At 35.5% G+C, this 15,946-nt stretch overlaps 1 protein-coding gene across 6 annotated transcripts in view; it reads left to right on the top strand.

Moving 5' to 3' along the window:
* The window catches only part of TDRD5 (tudor domain containing 5), a 93,847-nt gene that overhangs the window by 55,276 nt on the left and 22,625 nt on the right, over nt 1-15,946 (top strand). For 3 of the 6 annotated variants that reach the window (XM_050766106.1, XM_050766120.1, XM_050766147.1), the window contains 5 exons: nt 1,221-1,421; nt 2,413-2,571; nt 4,563-4,724; nt 12,469-12,651; nt 13,724-13,864. In XM_050766106.1, coding sequence (XP_050622063.1) covers nt 1,221-1,421; nt 2,413-2,571; nt 4,563-4,724; nt 12,469-12,651; nt 13,724-13,864 — 846 coding nt within the window. The remainder of the gene's footprint in view (nt 1-1,220; nt 1,422-2,412; nt 2,572-4,562; nt 4,725-12,468; nt 12,652-13,723; nt 13,865-15,946) is intronic. The other 3 variants (XM_050766138.1, XM_050766109.1, XM_050766129.1) reach the window with 2 other exon arrangements.

The raw sequence follows: 15,946 nt of genomic DNA, 5'->3' as shown, positions 1-15,946 counted from the left end.
GCTTTAAGCATAGTAAGTTTAGTTGTTTTATAATTTGTCTAGAAGTTAAAATATCTAAAATTGAGGATTTGTTATATTGTTTCTGTTCTTTTTTGAGTCATTGTTTCTTTGTGTGTTTTATTATCTTTGCCTATGTACTGCTCATTGTCTTTGAAAAATTAACCAGAAGAATGGTTGAATAATAAAGGCTGAGGTTGCCTACCTCCAGAAAGGATTTACATGTGCTTCTGCCAGATATTTAGAAATATTACCAGTCTGGGACCATGTTAATTTAAATTAACAACTTGAGGATGTGTAGACCACCCTGGTAATGTGAAAATTGAACTACAAATCCATGTGAAGGATAATTTATTTTCTTCCTTCCTTACCCTGAGAGTGTATCTCCTTAGGGACTCAGTTTAATGAAGGAAAGTTCTCCTGTAAACTCCCCACCATGGGTGCACCCCGGCTTTGATGTCTGTCCTGTTTGACCTGTTAGACCATCCGGTGGGTCACGCCTGTAATCCCAGAACTTTGGGAGGCCGAGGCAGGTGGATCACCTGAGGTCAGGAGCTCGAGACCAGCCTGGCCAACATGGTGAAACCCTGTCTCTACTAAAAATACAAAAATCAGCTGGGTGTGGTGGCATGCACCTGTAATCCCAGCTACTCAGGAGACTGAGGCAGGAGAATCGCTTGAACCCGAGAGGTAGAGGTCGCAGTGAGCCGAGATCACGCCTTTGCATTCCAGCCGGGGTGACAGAGCAAGACTCTGTCTCAAAACAAAAAGAAAAAAACCAAAGTTCAAATTACCTGGATTAGCAGGTTCCCTTAAGACAAAAGTAGTTCCCATTTTCCCTTCAGTTTTGGCCTGATAATTTGTTCAAGCTTGTCAGTTCTTTGATGCCTTTTGGATATATTTCATAATTCTTTTATCTAGAATTTTTAGTTGTTTTCTTTGGGAGGGTTGGTCTAATAATCTAACTCACAGTTTCTGAAAATGGAAGTTGCACATTACATAATTATTTAAATTTTTTCAGTAATTGCATTTTTTATCATTTTTCCTTTATTCTGACTTTTCTCATCCCCAAATAATATATATCCTCCTATGTGTTATTCTAGTACTTTTATGGTTTTATTTCCACTTCAATCTCTAGTTCATCAGAATTCATTGTTGTATATGGTTATTATAATTCATGTTTAGATCTATCACCTGAATCCAGTATCTTGATCATATTTCAGGAACACTGGACATCGAAAGCTATTTTGCAGTTCCAGAAGTTGTGCGGTTTGAAGCCATTAGTAGGGGTAGTGGATGAATATGTAGATGGAATCCTTAACATTTTTTTGTGTGACACATCCTCAAACGAAGATATCTATTTCCATCATGTCTTGAGAACAGAGGGCCATGCTATTGTATGCCGAGAAAATATCTCTTCTAAGGTGGAGCAGTCTGGATGTATTTTGTAATATATTTTGTTTAATTTCACGACGTCAAGGTATAAGATAATTTAATAAAGAAGTTTGTTTGGTTTATTCTTTAACCAATTAGAGACATCCATGAGATTCCTGGCTTTTTAATGCAAAGCACTCTTAATTTTCAGATGACTACAGAAAAACTGCATTTGACTAATTGTCCTTTGAAATGGGAATACTTTTATTTTAAATAATTAATTTAAAAAGTAGTTATCTGGCCGGGCACAGTGGCTCATGCCTGTAATCCCAGCTACTCGGGAGGCTGAGGCAGAGAATCGCTTGAACCCGGGGGGTGGAGGTTGCAGTGAGCCAAGATGATGCCACTGCGCTCCAGCCTGGGCAACAGAGCAAGACTCTGTCTCAAATAATAATAATAATAATAATAATAAAATAAAAAGTAGTTATCTGAAGTTGTCCTAGAGAAGAATAACACTCCTATTTTGCAATTATTGATAGCATCTGTTTCACTGTTATGTTGATAATTTTTGTAACTAGCAAAAACTGTCAATAATGGAGACATTTTTAACTTAAAATTTGGAAGATAGGCTGGGCGTGGTGGCTCACACCTGTAATTCCAGTACTTTGGGAGGCCAAGGTGGGTGGATCAGGAGGTCAGGAGATCGAGACCATCCTGGCTAACACAGTGAAACCCCGTCTCCACTAAAAATACAAAAAATTAGCCAGGCGTGGTGACACGCGCCTGTAGTCCCAGCTACTCAGGAAGCTGAGGCAGGAGAATCACTCAAACCTGGGAGGCAGAGGTTGCAGTGAGCCGAGATCACGCCACCGCACTCCACCCTGGGTGACAGAGTGAGACTCCGTCTCAAAAAGAAAAAGTAATAAATAAAATTCGGAAGATAATATACTTCCATAGTATTTGAAAGTTACTAAGTGCTTTCTCACCCTTTTTCTGTTGGTCATGTAAATTAAACCATCCCTTTTCTTTTTTTAATCTTAGGGTTTCAGTGAGCTCAACCCTTTAGCTTTATACACGAAATCCAGTGGAGGGCCAGAGGACATTGTCTTGACAGAACTGGGTTATCCTTCCCAGCAGCACTATTTTAATGAAGACCGAAAGATAAGTCCACAGTCAAAAGAGAGTGAGTTACATATCCTGGTAAGAGATGTTTGCAAATACTATTATAATTCTTTTTATTACTGTAATCCTCATTTTTTTAGATGAAGAAACCAAGGCTTTACAAATTTTGGGGAGTTTGGAAATTTTGCACAGTGATCTTAACCATTTGTCTCTTTATTTGCTGGCTTAAACATTTGCTTCAGTCATGCTTCCTCCTGAACAATTGCTCTTATATGCTAAATTCCACTGCTGCCTTTGTGCAGTTGTGACTTCACTACACTGACTCTGAATGCTATTCTTCCCTCTGCAGTACACAGGTTCTTCTGGTATTCTCGTTTCTTACTTTCCCTATAAACTTTCAGCAACTCCTCCCTTCACAGTAATAATAGTATTATAATATTATTATGTATTTTTTCCAGTCACAGTAATAAGAACAACAGCATTATTTATTGAACTTGTACCACATGGCAGGCACTGTTAAAAGCATTCACATGTGTTAACTAATTTAATCTTTACAGCAACTTACCAGGTTTGTACTTTCGTATCTTCATTATACAGACAGCTTGTACATCTCTAATGCACAAACCCAAAACCTGAAATGCTCCAAAATCTCAAAATTTTTGAGTCCTGACATGATATCACAAGTGGAAAGTTCCACACCTAAACCTGTATGACAGGTTGCAGTCAAAATGTAGTCCAAACTGTTTCATGTACAAAATTATTTAAAGTATTATGTAAAATTACCTTCAAGCTATGCATATAATGTATATATGAAACATAAATGAATTCCATATTAGACTTGGGTCTTATTCCCAGGATATCTCATGTATATGCAAATGTTTCAAAATCCAAAATTATCCAAAATCTGCAACACTTTTTGTCCCAAGCATTTTAGGTAAGGGATACTCAATGTGTAAAAGGCAAGTGAAGCATATGGTGAGGACTTAATGTTTCTTGAACAAATAAACCGTGTCCTCCAAGTCTTATATTCCTCACAACAACAGATACTGGGCTAAGAATACAGGATGTGTTTAATTTGAGGGCCAAAAATGTTTTGTTTTATTGATACAATGTCTTTTTATTTCCTTTGAATAAAATGTAAAAATATTATTTTGTTTAATGTGTTTTATATATCTGACTTTTAAAATTATAGAGATGATTTTTTGAGTAGACATTTACTAATTATTAGAAAAGATAAAGGCCATTTTGACTACTGGGAGATTACCTATTATGAAAATTATGTACTGATGTTTCCTACTGCATGTTCAAAAAAATACAAAGTTTTTTAGATTTCTAGCTAATGTTAAAATTAATGAAGCTTATATGCCCATAACACTTTCCAAAGCCTGAATTTTTCTTAGTCATTATTACTGGATTAGGAGAATTCTGTTTCTTCATTCTTAAATAGTAAGTTGAATTCAACCTTTAATATTTTTAGAATATCCTATCTGTTGGTGTCTTCAAATAATCATAGTTTTATTCTGGAGATGAAATAAGAACCATCTTTTCTGCAAAAGAGAAAGGGCTTAAAACTCTACTATTCCACCCTAGTCTGTACTTTGACATATTAAGCCTCCCATATGCTACACACACACCTACATCTCTACACCCAGTTCCTTGTGAATTCCTACTCATCTTTTAAGTGTTATCTTCTTCATTGCATCTTCTCAGATGTCCTCTTCTATCAGTCATATTTTGGTCATATCTTTGTGATGGCTGGACTTAGAAGACTGATTCTAGGTCTTTCCACAATATTTTTTAGTTCCTTTAGTAGAGCCAGAATCTGTTACATTCATCTTTGTATTCACAGAGCTGTCTTGTAGACATTTCATAATAAAGGCTCAATAAATGTTCATTGGCTTGAACTAGTATAGCAGGATGGGAAGACCTAGGATCGTGGATAAAGCTATAAAATAATGTAGCATTTGTGTGAACCGTAGCAAAAACTTCCCCCCAAAATGTATAGGCATGTAGATTTTGGAAACAGCGTTGATATTGAAAATAAAGGAATTCTCTTTCATATCTACTAGCAAGATATTAATGATGAAAAGTGTTTAAGTCATCTTAAATCTGAGTCAAAGGAGCCATTAAAGGATTCTGAATTTGATTCTTTGAAAACCTGTAATAAGAGCTTTGAAGAAGATCCAAAGTGGTCCAACCCAGAGCCAAATGATCTGAAGGAAGAAAATGAGGTAGGAGAAGGAAAGATAGTCTTTGAATATGTAATTAATATAATACACTGAATTCATAAGTGAAGAGGATGGGAATAAACTCTCTTTAAACCCCGCTGCTTTTAGTATTACAAATTCTTGGGCCAAGTGTGGTGGTTCACACCTGTAATCCCAGCACTTTGGGAGGCTGAGGCGGGCAGATCACTTGAGGTCAGGAGTTCGAGACCAGCATGGTCAACACGATGAAACCCTGTCTCTACAAAATGTACCAAAAAAAATTAGCCAGCCATGATGGCATGTGCCTGTAATCCCAGCTACTCAGGAGGCTGGGGTTTGAGAATGCTTGAACCCGGGAGGTGGAGGTGGCAGTGAGCTGAGACCATGCCACTGCACTTCAGCCTGGGTGATAGAGAGAGACTCTGTCTCAAAAAAGTAAATAAAATAAATAAATAAATAAATTCGTTCATAGTAACCAATACCAAAGTTGTAGCAACATAACCTTGATCATAAAAAAGGTATCTGGCTTTGATGTGTTAGTTAATATCCTGTGACTTGGGGTGGTCTTCAAGAATTATACAGTGGCTAGAAACTAGTATCAAGAAATTATATTTTGAAAAACTCATTGGGAAAAATATTTACAACTTTTTTGGAGGATGTATTTTTATTTTAATCGAATGTTTATGTATACAAAACTTAGGATCCCCCATGACTCCTTCCCCTGTATTTCCTATTTCCCAGAGCAACCACGTTTATCTCTTTAGCTGTTTTTGGAATTTACTTCTGTTTCTTTCATTACATAACATCCTCATGTTGTTATTTCCTGATTTTTCAGTTTTAAGTATCTGTGGATTTGCCACTATGAAAGATGAGGGCTTAGTTCTCTTTCATTGCCTTACCACCACCACATACAAACATAACCTTTTTGTCCCTTCCCCCTACCATGTTATTGATATAGTATGTCAAACTTTCCATCAGATCACCATTCAATATTTATATTACTGTGACTATGTAAATGCTCTTCGCGGCTTGGCCAAGTATTATAGTACACTCTTACACCTTTTTCTTCCCTTGTATAACTTTTTTTCATGTTAATATTTCTTTCCTTTTATAATAAATTAACACATAGTAAAATGGACTCTTTTGGTTCTATCAACTTTAATAAATGCGTAGATTTGTGTAACCAACACTGCGATTGGGATGCAGAACAGCTTCATTATCTAAAATAACGCTTGTGCTACCGCTTTGTAATCACAGTCTCCCCACATCCCTAACCCCTAGCAACTGGTCTGGGGTCTGTTTTCTGTCACTCTAGTTTTACCTTTTCAGGACTGTCATGTAAGTAGAATCATATAGTATGTAACCTTTGGAGACTGGCTTCTTTCATTCAGTATAGTTCTGTACCTTTGAGATTCGTCCAAGCCCTTGCATGTATCAATAATATGTTCTTTTTGATTGCTGAATAGTATTTTATAGTATAAATATACCACAGTTTGTATACCCGTTCACCTATTGAAGGACATTTGGGTTGTTTCCAGTTTGGGGTATTTATTCAAGAGCTGCTATAAATATTCATGTACAGGTTTTTGTGTGAACATAAGCTTCATTTATCTAGGGTAAATACCCAGGAGTAAGATTGCTGGGTCATGTGATAAGTGTATGTCAAACTTTTTTCCAGAGTGACTATACCATTTTGCATTTTCACCAGCAATATATGAGTTCCAGTTGCTCCATTTTCTTGTCAGCACTTGACATTGTCAGTAATTTTGCTTTAGCCATTTCAATAGATGTGTAGTAGTATCACAGCATGATTTTAAATTTGAGTGATTAATGATGTTGAACATCTTTTCATGTGCTTAGTTGCCATCTATACACAATTCTTGGTGACATTTCTGTTGAAGTCTTTCTCCCATTTTTTGATTGGGTTGTTTTCTTACTCTTGAGTTTTGAGAGTTCTTTATGTATTTGGGATACTAGTTCTTTGTCAAATAATGTGATTTTCAAATATATTCTCCCACTTGTAGCTTGTCTTTTCATTCTCTTAATATTGTCTTTCATACAGAAGTTTTTAATTTTGAAAAAACCTAACGTATCAACTTGTTTTCTGTTATGGACAGTGTTTCCAGTGTCAAGACATCTTGAGTTAATTTTAGTATAAGGCATGAAATTTAGGTCAGGTTTCATTTTGTTACATGTGGATGTCCAATTGATCCAGCATCCTTTGTTGAGAAGGCTATCCTATCTCCATTGAATTGTCTTTGAAGCTTTATCAAAAATCAATTGTCTGTATTTCTGTAAGTCTATTTCTAGACTCTATGTTCTTCTCTAGTGACCTATATGTATGTCTCTTCATCACTACCACATTGTCTTGATTACTGTAACCTTATATAGTACCTCTTAAAATCCGGTAGTATTGGCTGGGCGCAGTGGCTCATGCCTATAATCCTAGCACTTTGGGAGGCTGAGGTGGGGGGATTACCTGAGGTCAGGAGTTCAGGACCAACCTGGCCAACATGGTGAAACCCTGTCTCTACTAAAACATACAAAACCTAGCTGGGTGTGGTGGTGGGCACCTATAATCGCAGCTACTTGGGAGGCTGAGACAGGAGAATTACTTGAACCTGGAAGGCGGAGGGAGGTTGCAGTGAGCTGAGATCACACCATTGCACTCCAGCCTGGATGACAAGAGCAAAACTCTGTCTGAAGAAAAAAAAAATCAGGTAGTATGATTCCTCCTATTGTATACTTTTTCAAAATTGTTTTTAATATTTTGGTTCCTTTTACTGTCCTTATAAATTTTAGAATCAGTTTGTCTATACCTGAGATTTTGATTGGAGTTGTGTTATATATATAGATAATTTTGAGGAAAGTTGATACTTTAGTCCATGAACATGGTATATCTCCCCATGTATTTAGGTTTTCTTTTATTTCTTCAACAGTGTTATAATTTTCAGTGTACAGGATCTGTACATGTTCTGTTAATTTTATTCCTAAGTATTTCACTTATTTTGAGAGCTATTATAAATGTTTTCCCCAATTTTTGTATTTTAATTGCTAGTATATAGAAATTGGTATTTTTTTGAACTACCTAACCTCACTAATCAATTCTAGGGGGTGTTTTGTTGATTTCGTTTGTGATTTTCTGTATCAGTAATGTCTGCATTCGTATATGCAAATGGATGTCTGTTTTCATGAGATATTGGTCTGTAGTTTTCTTGTATTGTCTTTGGTTTTTGTACTGGATAAGCCTGGCCTCATAAAATAAATCTGAATATGTTGCCCTCTTTGCTGTTTTCTGGGAAAGATTATGTAGAATTGTATTTCCTTTTTATTTATTTTTGTTGTTTGTGTGGATCTTTATTTTCTTAGTTTTTTAATTAAGTAAAATTGCATATATGGTGTACATGTTTCAATATATGTGTACATTGTAGCATGTATAAGTCAAGCTATTTAGCATATGCATTACCTCACATATTTGTATTTTTTTGTGGTGAAAACACTTAAAATCTACTCTGCTGACAATTTTTAAGTATACATTATGTCACTATGTCACTATTAACTGTATAGTTAATAGTTAACATCACTATTACCAAGATGTATAGCAGATCTCTTGAACTTACTCCTCCTGTCTACTGAAATTTTGTGTCCTTTGACCAACATCTGCCCAATCCCTCCACCTCCTAGCCTCTGGTAACTGCTATGTCAGTCTGCTTTTTTAGATTCCACGTGTAAGTGAGATTGTGTTATTTGTGTTTCTGTGTCTGGCTTCTTTTATGTAACAGTGTCCTCCTGGTTCATCCATTTTGTCACATATTACAAGATTTCCTTCTTTTTAAAGGCTGAATAGTATTACATTGTGTATATGTAGCACGTTTTCTTTATTTGTTTATTGAGGTACATTTTGTACAGGGTGATAGTGTCCTAATAAAATGAGTTGGAAGTATTCGCTTATCTGTTTTCTGGAAACGATTATATAAAATCGAGTTCTTTTTCAGGGAGAGAAGTTGATTTTTAAAATGTTTGCTATTACCTTATAAAACCATCTGGGCCCGGAGACTTTTTCCCAGAAGAATTTAAATTATAAAATCAATTGCTTTAATAGATACAGGATTATTCAAATCAGCTATTTTATCTTAGTCTTGGTATTTTGTGGTTTTTGAGGAAGTGACTCATTTATCAAATGAGGAATTGGTTCACTTCATCTAAGTTGTCAACTATATCTATAACATTGTTTATAGTATTCCCTTATCCTTTTGTTATCTGCAGGGTCTGCAGTGATAATCTCCTATTACATTCCTGATGTTGGCAATTTGTCTTCTCCCCTTTTTGTTAGTCTTGCTAGAGATTTATCCATTTTATTGAACTTCCCATTCCCAGAGAATAAGCTTTTGGTGTCACTGGTTTTATCTCTTGTCTTTCTGTTTTCAAGTTCATTGATTTCTTTCTTGTTTTATTTTCTTTGGGTTTATTTTTGCTTTCTTTTTCTATTTTTTTTTTAAGATGGAAATTTACTTTATTGATTTGAGACCTTTCTTTTCTAATATAAGCATTGATCTATGAGTCTCTACATATCACTTTAGCTACATTTCACAAATTTGAACATATCGTATTTTCGTTTTCTTTCAGTTCAAATATTTTATAATTTATTTTGAGATATTATCTTTGATCCGTGAATTATTTGGAAGTATGTTGTTTAATTTTCAGGTGTTCAGAAATTTTCATGTTAACTTTCTGTTATTTCTTTCCAGTATAATATGGTCTTAGAACATACTTAGTATGATTTCAGTTCTTTAAATTTGTTAAGGTTTGTTTTGTCAAAACAGGATGTGGTCTAGCTTGGTAAATGTCCATGTGTCTTTAAAAAAAATGTGTATTCTGTTGTTGGGTGGAGTTTCTATAAATGTCAGATCCAGTTGACTGGTTGTATTGTTCAGTTCTTCTGCTCCTTGCTGTCTACCAATTTTGTTGATTACTGAGAACAGTGAAGTTTATAACTATAATCTTGGATTTTGTCTATTTCTCCTTTCATTCTATCAGTTTTTTTGTTGTGCGTTTTGAAGTTCTGTTGTTAGGTGTTATCCATTTAGGATTCTTATGTCTTGATGAATTGACCCTTTTATCATTATGAAATGTCTTTCTTTCTTCACAATTACTTTTTTTTGCACTGAAGTCTGCATAATCTGATATCAACATAGCCATTCCAGTTTCTGTGTGTGTGTGTGTGTGTGTGTGTGTTTGCCTGGTATATTTTTTTCCATCCTTCTAACCTACCTGTGTCATCATATTTGAAGTAAGTTTCTTGAGACAGCATATAGTTTGATTATTTATTTATTTAATTTATTTTTTTTGAGACGGAGTTTTACTCTTGTTTCCCAGGCTGGAGTGCAATGGCATGATCTCGGCTCACCACAGCCTCTGCCTCTGCCTCTGCCTCTCGGGTTCAAACGATTCTCCTGCCTCAGCCTCCTGAGTAGCTGGGATTACAGGCATGCACCCCATGCCCTGCTAATTTTGTATTTTTAGTAGAGATGGGATTTCTCCATGTTGGTCAGGCTGGTCTCGAACTCCCGACCTCAGATGATCTGCCCACCTTGGCCTCCCAAAGTGCTGGGATTACAGGCTTGAGCCACTGCACTTGGCCTAGTTTGATTATTTTTTAATCCACTCTGACAATCTGAATTTTAATTAGTATGGTTTGGACCATTTATGTTTAATGTGATTATATATATGTTTTTATTTTATATCTGCCATTTTATTTTTCTGTTTGTTCCCCTGATTTTCATTCATCTGCCTCCTCTTGCTTTCTCTTTGGTTATTTGAACATTTTTTAGTATTCCATTTTATTTACTATGGTTATTTGTTTATTTATTTATTTATTTATTTATTTATTTGAGATGGAGTCTTGCTCTGTTACCCAGGCTGGAGTGCAGTGGCACAATCTCGGCTCACTGCAAGCTCCACCTCTCAGGTTCATGCCATTCTCCTGCCTCAGCCTCCTGAGTATCTGGGACTACAGGTGCCCATCACCACGCCCAGCTAATTTTTTTTGTATTTTCAGTAGAGATGGGGTTTCACCATGTTAGCCAGGATGGTCTCAATCTCCTGACTTCATGATCTGCCCACCTTGGCTTCTCAAAGTACTATGTTTTTATTATATTTATTTGTACAGTGTTTTTAGTGGTTGCTCTAGGAATTACAGTTGTCATTCTTGACTTTTACAGTGTACTTAGTCAGCATTTTACCACTTTGGAATGTCAGTATCTTACTCTACTATTTAGGTCTTTTTACCCCTTCCTTTTTCCTTTATGCCATCCTTGTCTTATATGTTACACCTACATACAATTTATGATGTTATAGTTTTTGCTTTCCATCTTCAAGAATATTCTTCTAAGAATATTCTTTCAAAGTTCAACAGAATAGTCTATTATATATACCCAGATATTTATCATTTCTGTTGATCTCTCTTTTTCTGATATTCCAAGTTTCCTTCTGATATCTCCTTTCTGTCCAAAGAACTTCCTTTAACAATTATTTTAGAGTAGGTATGCTGACCATGAATTCTCTGTTTTCTTTGTTGAGAATATATTTATTACTTCATTCTTGAAGAATATTTTGGCTGTATATAGAAACCTGGGTTCCCATTTCTTCTCTTTTAGCACTTTAACAGTTTCATTCTTCTTATTGCCCTTCATGGTTTCCGATGCAAAATCCACAGTAATTGAAATTGTTTTTCCTTTATAAGTAATGTGTTATTTTTCTTTGGCTACATTTAAGACAGTTCTTTGTCTTTAGTTTTCAGCAACTTGAGTAGAACCTGTCTAGGCATGTATTTCTTTAGGTTTATCCTGTTTGGGTTTTGGTGAACTTCTTGAAGCTGTAGATTTATGTCTTTCGCCAAATTTTGAATGTTTTCAGCCACACTTCTTCAAATTATTTTTCTGCATTATACTTTTTCTGTTTTCCTTATGAGACTCTGATGACACAGATGTTAAATCTTTTGGTATTGTTCCACAGTTCCTGAGGCTCTATTTTGGGTTTTTTGTTTGGTTGTTTTTTTGTTTTTTTCCCCCCAATATTTTTTTCTCTTTTGTTTAGATTTGATTTCTATGGATCTGTCTTCAAGTTCATGCATTCTTTCATTTCTGTTCTGCTGTTGAAAAGAGGGCCAGGGATCTCAATATTCATTATAAAAACCTTCATTTATTTCCTTAATAATTTTTATTATGATTGCTCCATCCTCAGTTTTACCCTCCAGAATATTTCTGGTCTTCTGGCAGATAGAGGAGATGTAGTTGCCTGAGTCCTTGGAATAGGGGAGAGTATCTGGAGAGCTAAGTCCTACTCACACAGACATTCAGCCAGTGTGCTTTTTTCATTCCCATTTTACACCCTCAATTCCAAAAACCTTTTAGTACAAATTTCTGAGTTTTTAAGGTATATATTGTATAGATTTGGGTTGCTTCTCAATTTTTTCACTGCAAACTCAGGATTCCACTTTCTCAGGACTGCTTAATCAGTTGTCACTTGTCTACTTTCCTGTACCCAGAAAGTAGATGGTGTTTTCTCCTCTTCTGTTCTCTTTGACTCTAAAAATTATATCCTAAATCTCTTTATTATTTTGGTGGCATTTCAGAAGGGAAAGTAATAAATTGTGAATTCAAACTGTCATGTTTACTTGGAGTCAGGAAAAAACTATAAAACCTAAATTTTATATGCTCATATAGGAACTATAAATGATAGTTTTTCTTTGTCTTCTGTTACATTTTAGGATGAGATCCCCACGGGAATGCCATGCCTGGAGTCAGTGACCATAGGTGATGATATTTGGGATGAGAACTGGTTACCTCTACAGGCTAAGATGGGAAAAGGAGGTGATGCTGCCTCCCATCTATTTACTGCAAGTGTTGATGGAAAGAATCAGTATTCATCACGTAAAGAAATGCCACAGAAGGTTAGATCCTAGGAAAAATAGAAAGCAAATCAGGCTGGGCAATGCAGCTCAAGCCTGTAATCCTAACAGTTGGGGAGGCCAAGGCAGGTGGATCACTTGAGCTCAGGAGTTCATGACCAGCCTGGGCAACATGGTGAGACCCTGTCTCTACTAAAAATAGCCAGGTGTGGTGGTGTGCACCTGTGCTCCCAGCTACTTGGGAGGTTGAGGTGGGAGGATCAGTGCTTGAGCCTGGGAGCTGGAGGTTGCAATGAGCCAAGATCATGTCGCTACATTCCACCAGCTTGGGTGACAGAATAAGACCCTATCTCCAAAAAAATTATTAAAAAAAAAAAAAAAAAGGAAAAGAAAGCAAGTCAGTACTGAGAAAAGGAAATTTAAATTTAATTGTCTAGGTCTCAAGAAATCTATATATTCTGGAATTCAAAAGTATTTATCAGACCATAATTCAAAGAATACATGATTTTAAAAAATAGTAGCATGTAGGGGGACAGAGGTTTCATCATGGGACAATAAACCATAGACCAATTTTTGCATATCTGCCCTTTTAATCATTGTGATTTTTATTTTATCATCGGCCCCTAGTCAAGGCCCTTAGGATCTATAAATAAAGAAACCATTTTCTCTAATTTTACTTTTGTTGCTTTAGCCTTGTAATATAACCTCTGGATTTCTGGAGTCAGCATATTTGCTAATATTAGGTCTAACTATGTATATATATAATTTATTTCCCACTGGCTATAATAGTAAGTATCTGAAATTATGTTGCTCCTTCCTGTTTGTGCTATTTAAATACTAGATGATCATGAAGAAAATCATCTAGCCATGAAAAAGATATTAAAGAAAACACTACAAAAAGAGTTGTATTTATTTTTGAGATCCATGTGTTCAGAGTTCAAGATACTGGGTATGGACCAATAGAGCAAGGAGGAAAGTCACACTGATACAGAAAGTTAATAAATACCTTTTTGTTTAATATGTGTTGCTTTCATGCATTTATCTTGCCCAAGTTATCCTCTTTTTGGATCATGGGCACTTTATCTCAGTTTACGTTGCCATTTTTTCATTATAGGACTGGTGTTTTTCTATCCCCAAAGATACATGGGATGATTCTTGGCAGCCTTCAGGCCTTGTAAATGGAACGAAAGTAGTTCATAAACCAGAAGTACTGAGTGCTCAGCAAAAAAATACTGGTACAAACAGGACTCAAAAGGTAAATGTCTAATGCAGGTTATTGGGACAGGTTTGCATAAGGAAGTCCTTTCATTTTTAGAAAGCAAAATTCTCAATTTACATAGTTTGATATTGCCTATCTCTTAACAGGTTGCTGTAGCTATTACTGTTGATAAATTTGACTTTTTGGGCTTTGTACTAGAGTTATGAGTGGATTTGCACCCCAGAATACTTGTGGTTAATGACCTCTCTCAGCAGTTGTAGAATACATATACATAAAATATAGGTTGATTTAAAAATGAAAACATAATTCCTTATTGCTTCAGAAGAGAATCCTGAGCCTAGAAATTTTAAAATGATTAAACCTCTCTTAGAGATAGAGAAAACTGGGATTTTCCTGTAACTTAGTCATAATTTTAAGCTCTTTGTCTGTTGCATAATATAGACTAGTTTCTTCTTTCACATTGCTTTGGCAGAAAGCAGTAATCCTGGCATAGAATATTTGTTTCAGGTTTCCTGAATATATTACGAGCATCCTGAAAACAGCAGGACAATTTGTGTGAATCATGAAATTTGGCTGCCAGACCTCTTTACTTTTTGTGTTACATTGAAAATAAAGAGCTTAAGTCTAGAAGACTTGTTGAAAAGCAAATCTAGGGAGGAAGAACCTTCTAAGTGACACATTTCCTTCAGACTATGGTTACATTGTATGACAATAATAAAGTCATTCTGTATTTCATAGAATGGTCTCTTCCAGAAATGTAGCTTGCTTAATGCATGAATTTAGTTTTAGGATAAAGTAGGCTTTTATATTTTGTTTTTCAGGTTTTTTTAAAAATACAGCTTTATTGAAATATAATTGATATACATTATAATTTGCTAAAGTGCACAATTCAATGTTTTTAGGATACACAGCTGTGCAGCTATCACTACAGTCTATTTTAGCATATTTTCATCACCCTCTCAAAAAAACCCACCCATGACCATTAGCAGTCATACTCCTTCCCCTTCCTCTCACAGCCTTAGGCAGCTACTTACTGATCTGCTTTCTGTCTCTACAGATTTGTCTGTTAAAAGGCACACAGTATGTGCTTTTCTGTGATTGTCTTTCACCTAGCATTAATAATGTCTTCAAAATTCATCCTTGTTGTAGCATGAACCAGTACTTCATTCTCTTCTATGGCTGAATAATATTCCCTTCTGTGATATACCACATCTTGTTTATCCATTCATCAATTGGTGGGAATTTGGGCTGCTTTCACATTTTGGCTATTATGCTGCTAGGAATGTTCAAGTACAAAGTTTTGTGTGAACACGTTTTAGTTTTTCTTAGGTATATAACTAGGAGTGGAGTTTCTGGATCATACGGTATTTCTGCTTTTAACATTTTATGGAACTGGCCTACTGTTTTTCAAAGTGGCTGCAACATTTTATGTTCCCCCCAGCCGTGTATGAGGGTTCCAGTTCTCCATATCTTCACCAACACTTATTGCCTGTTGTTTTGATTATGGCCATGCTAGTGGATATGAAGGGTGTCTCATTATGGTTTTTACTTCCATATCCCTGATGGCTAATGATGTTGGGTGTCTTTTCATGTGCTTATTGGCAGTTTATCTTCTCTGACAAGATATTCAGATCCTTTGCCCATTTTAAAAGTAGGTTGTCTTTTGTTATTTGGATATAAGAAAATACCATATTACAAGTCCCTTATCAGATACATTATTTTCAAATTTTCTACTCTTCTGTTTTTCTTTTTCACTTAATGGTGTCCGTTGCAGCAAAAAAGGGGTTTTTTTGTTGTTGTTTTTTTCATTTTTTCTTTTTTAAGTAAAATCCAATAGATTTTTTTATTTGGTTGTTTGAGCTCTTGGTATCCCCTAATAAGCCATTGTCTGACCCAAAGTTACAAAGATTTACACCTGTGTTTTCACCTAAGCATTTTATAATTTTAACTCTTACATTTAGGTTTTGATCCATTTTGAGTTAATTTGTTATGGTGTGAGATAGGGTCCAACTTTATTCTTTTGCATGTGGACATTCAGCTGTATCAGGACTAGTTGTTGAAAGGATGATTCTTTCCCCATGAATTGTCTTGGCATGCTTATTGAAAATCAGCTGACAT

The sequence above is a fragment of the Macaca thibetana genome, chromosome 1 (genome assembly GCF_024542745.1).
Source record: "Macaca thibetana thibetana isolate TM-01 chromosome 1, ASM2454274v1, whole genome shotgun sequence".
Classification (NCBI taxonomy): Eukaryota; Metazoa; Chordata; class Mammalia; order Primates; family Cercopithecidae; genus Macaca; species Macaca thibetana.
This window is presented reverse-complemented; position numbering and strand designations above follow the sequence as displayed.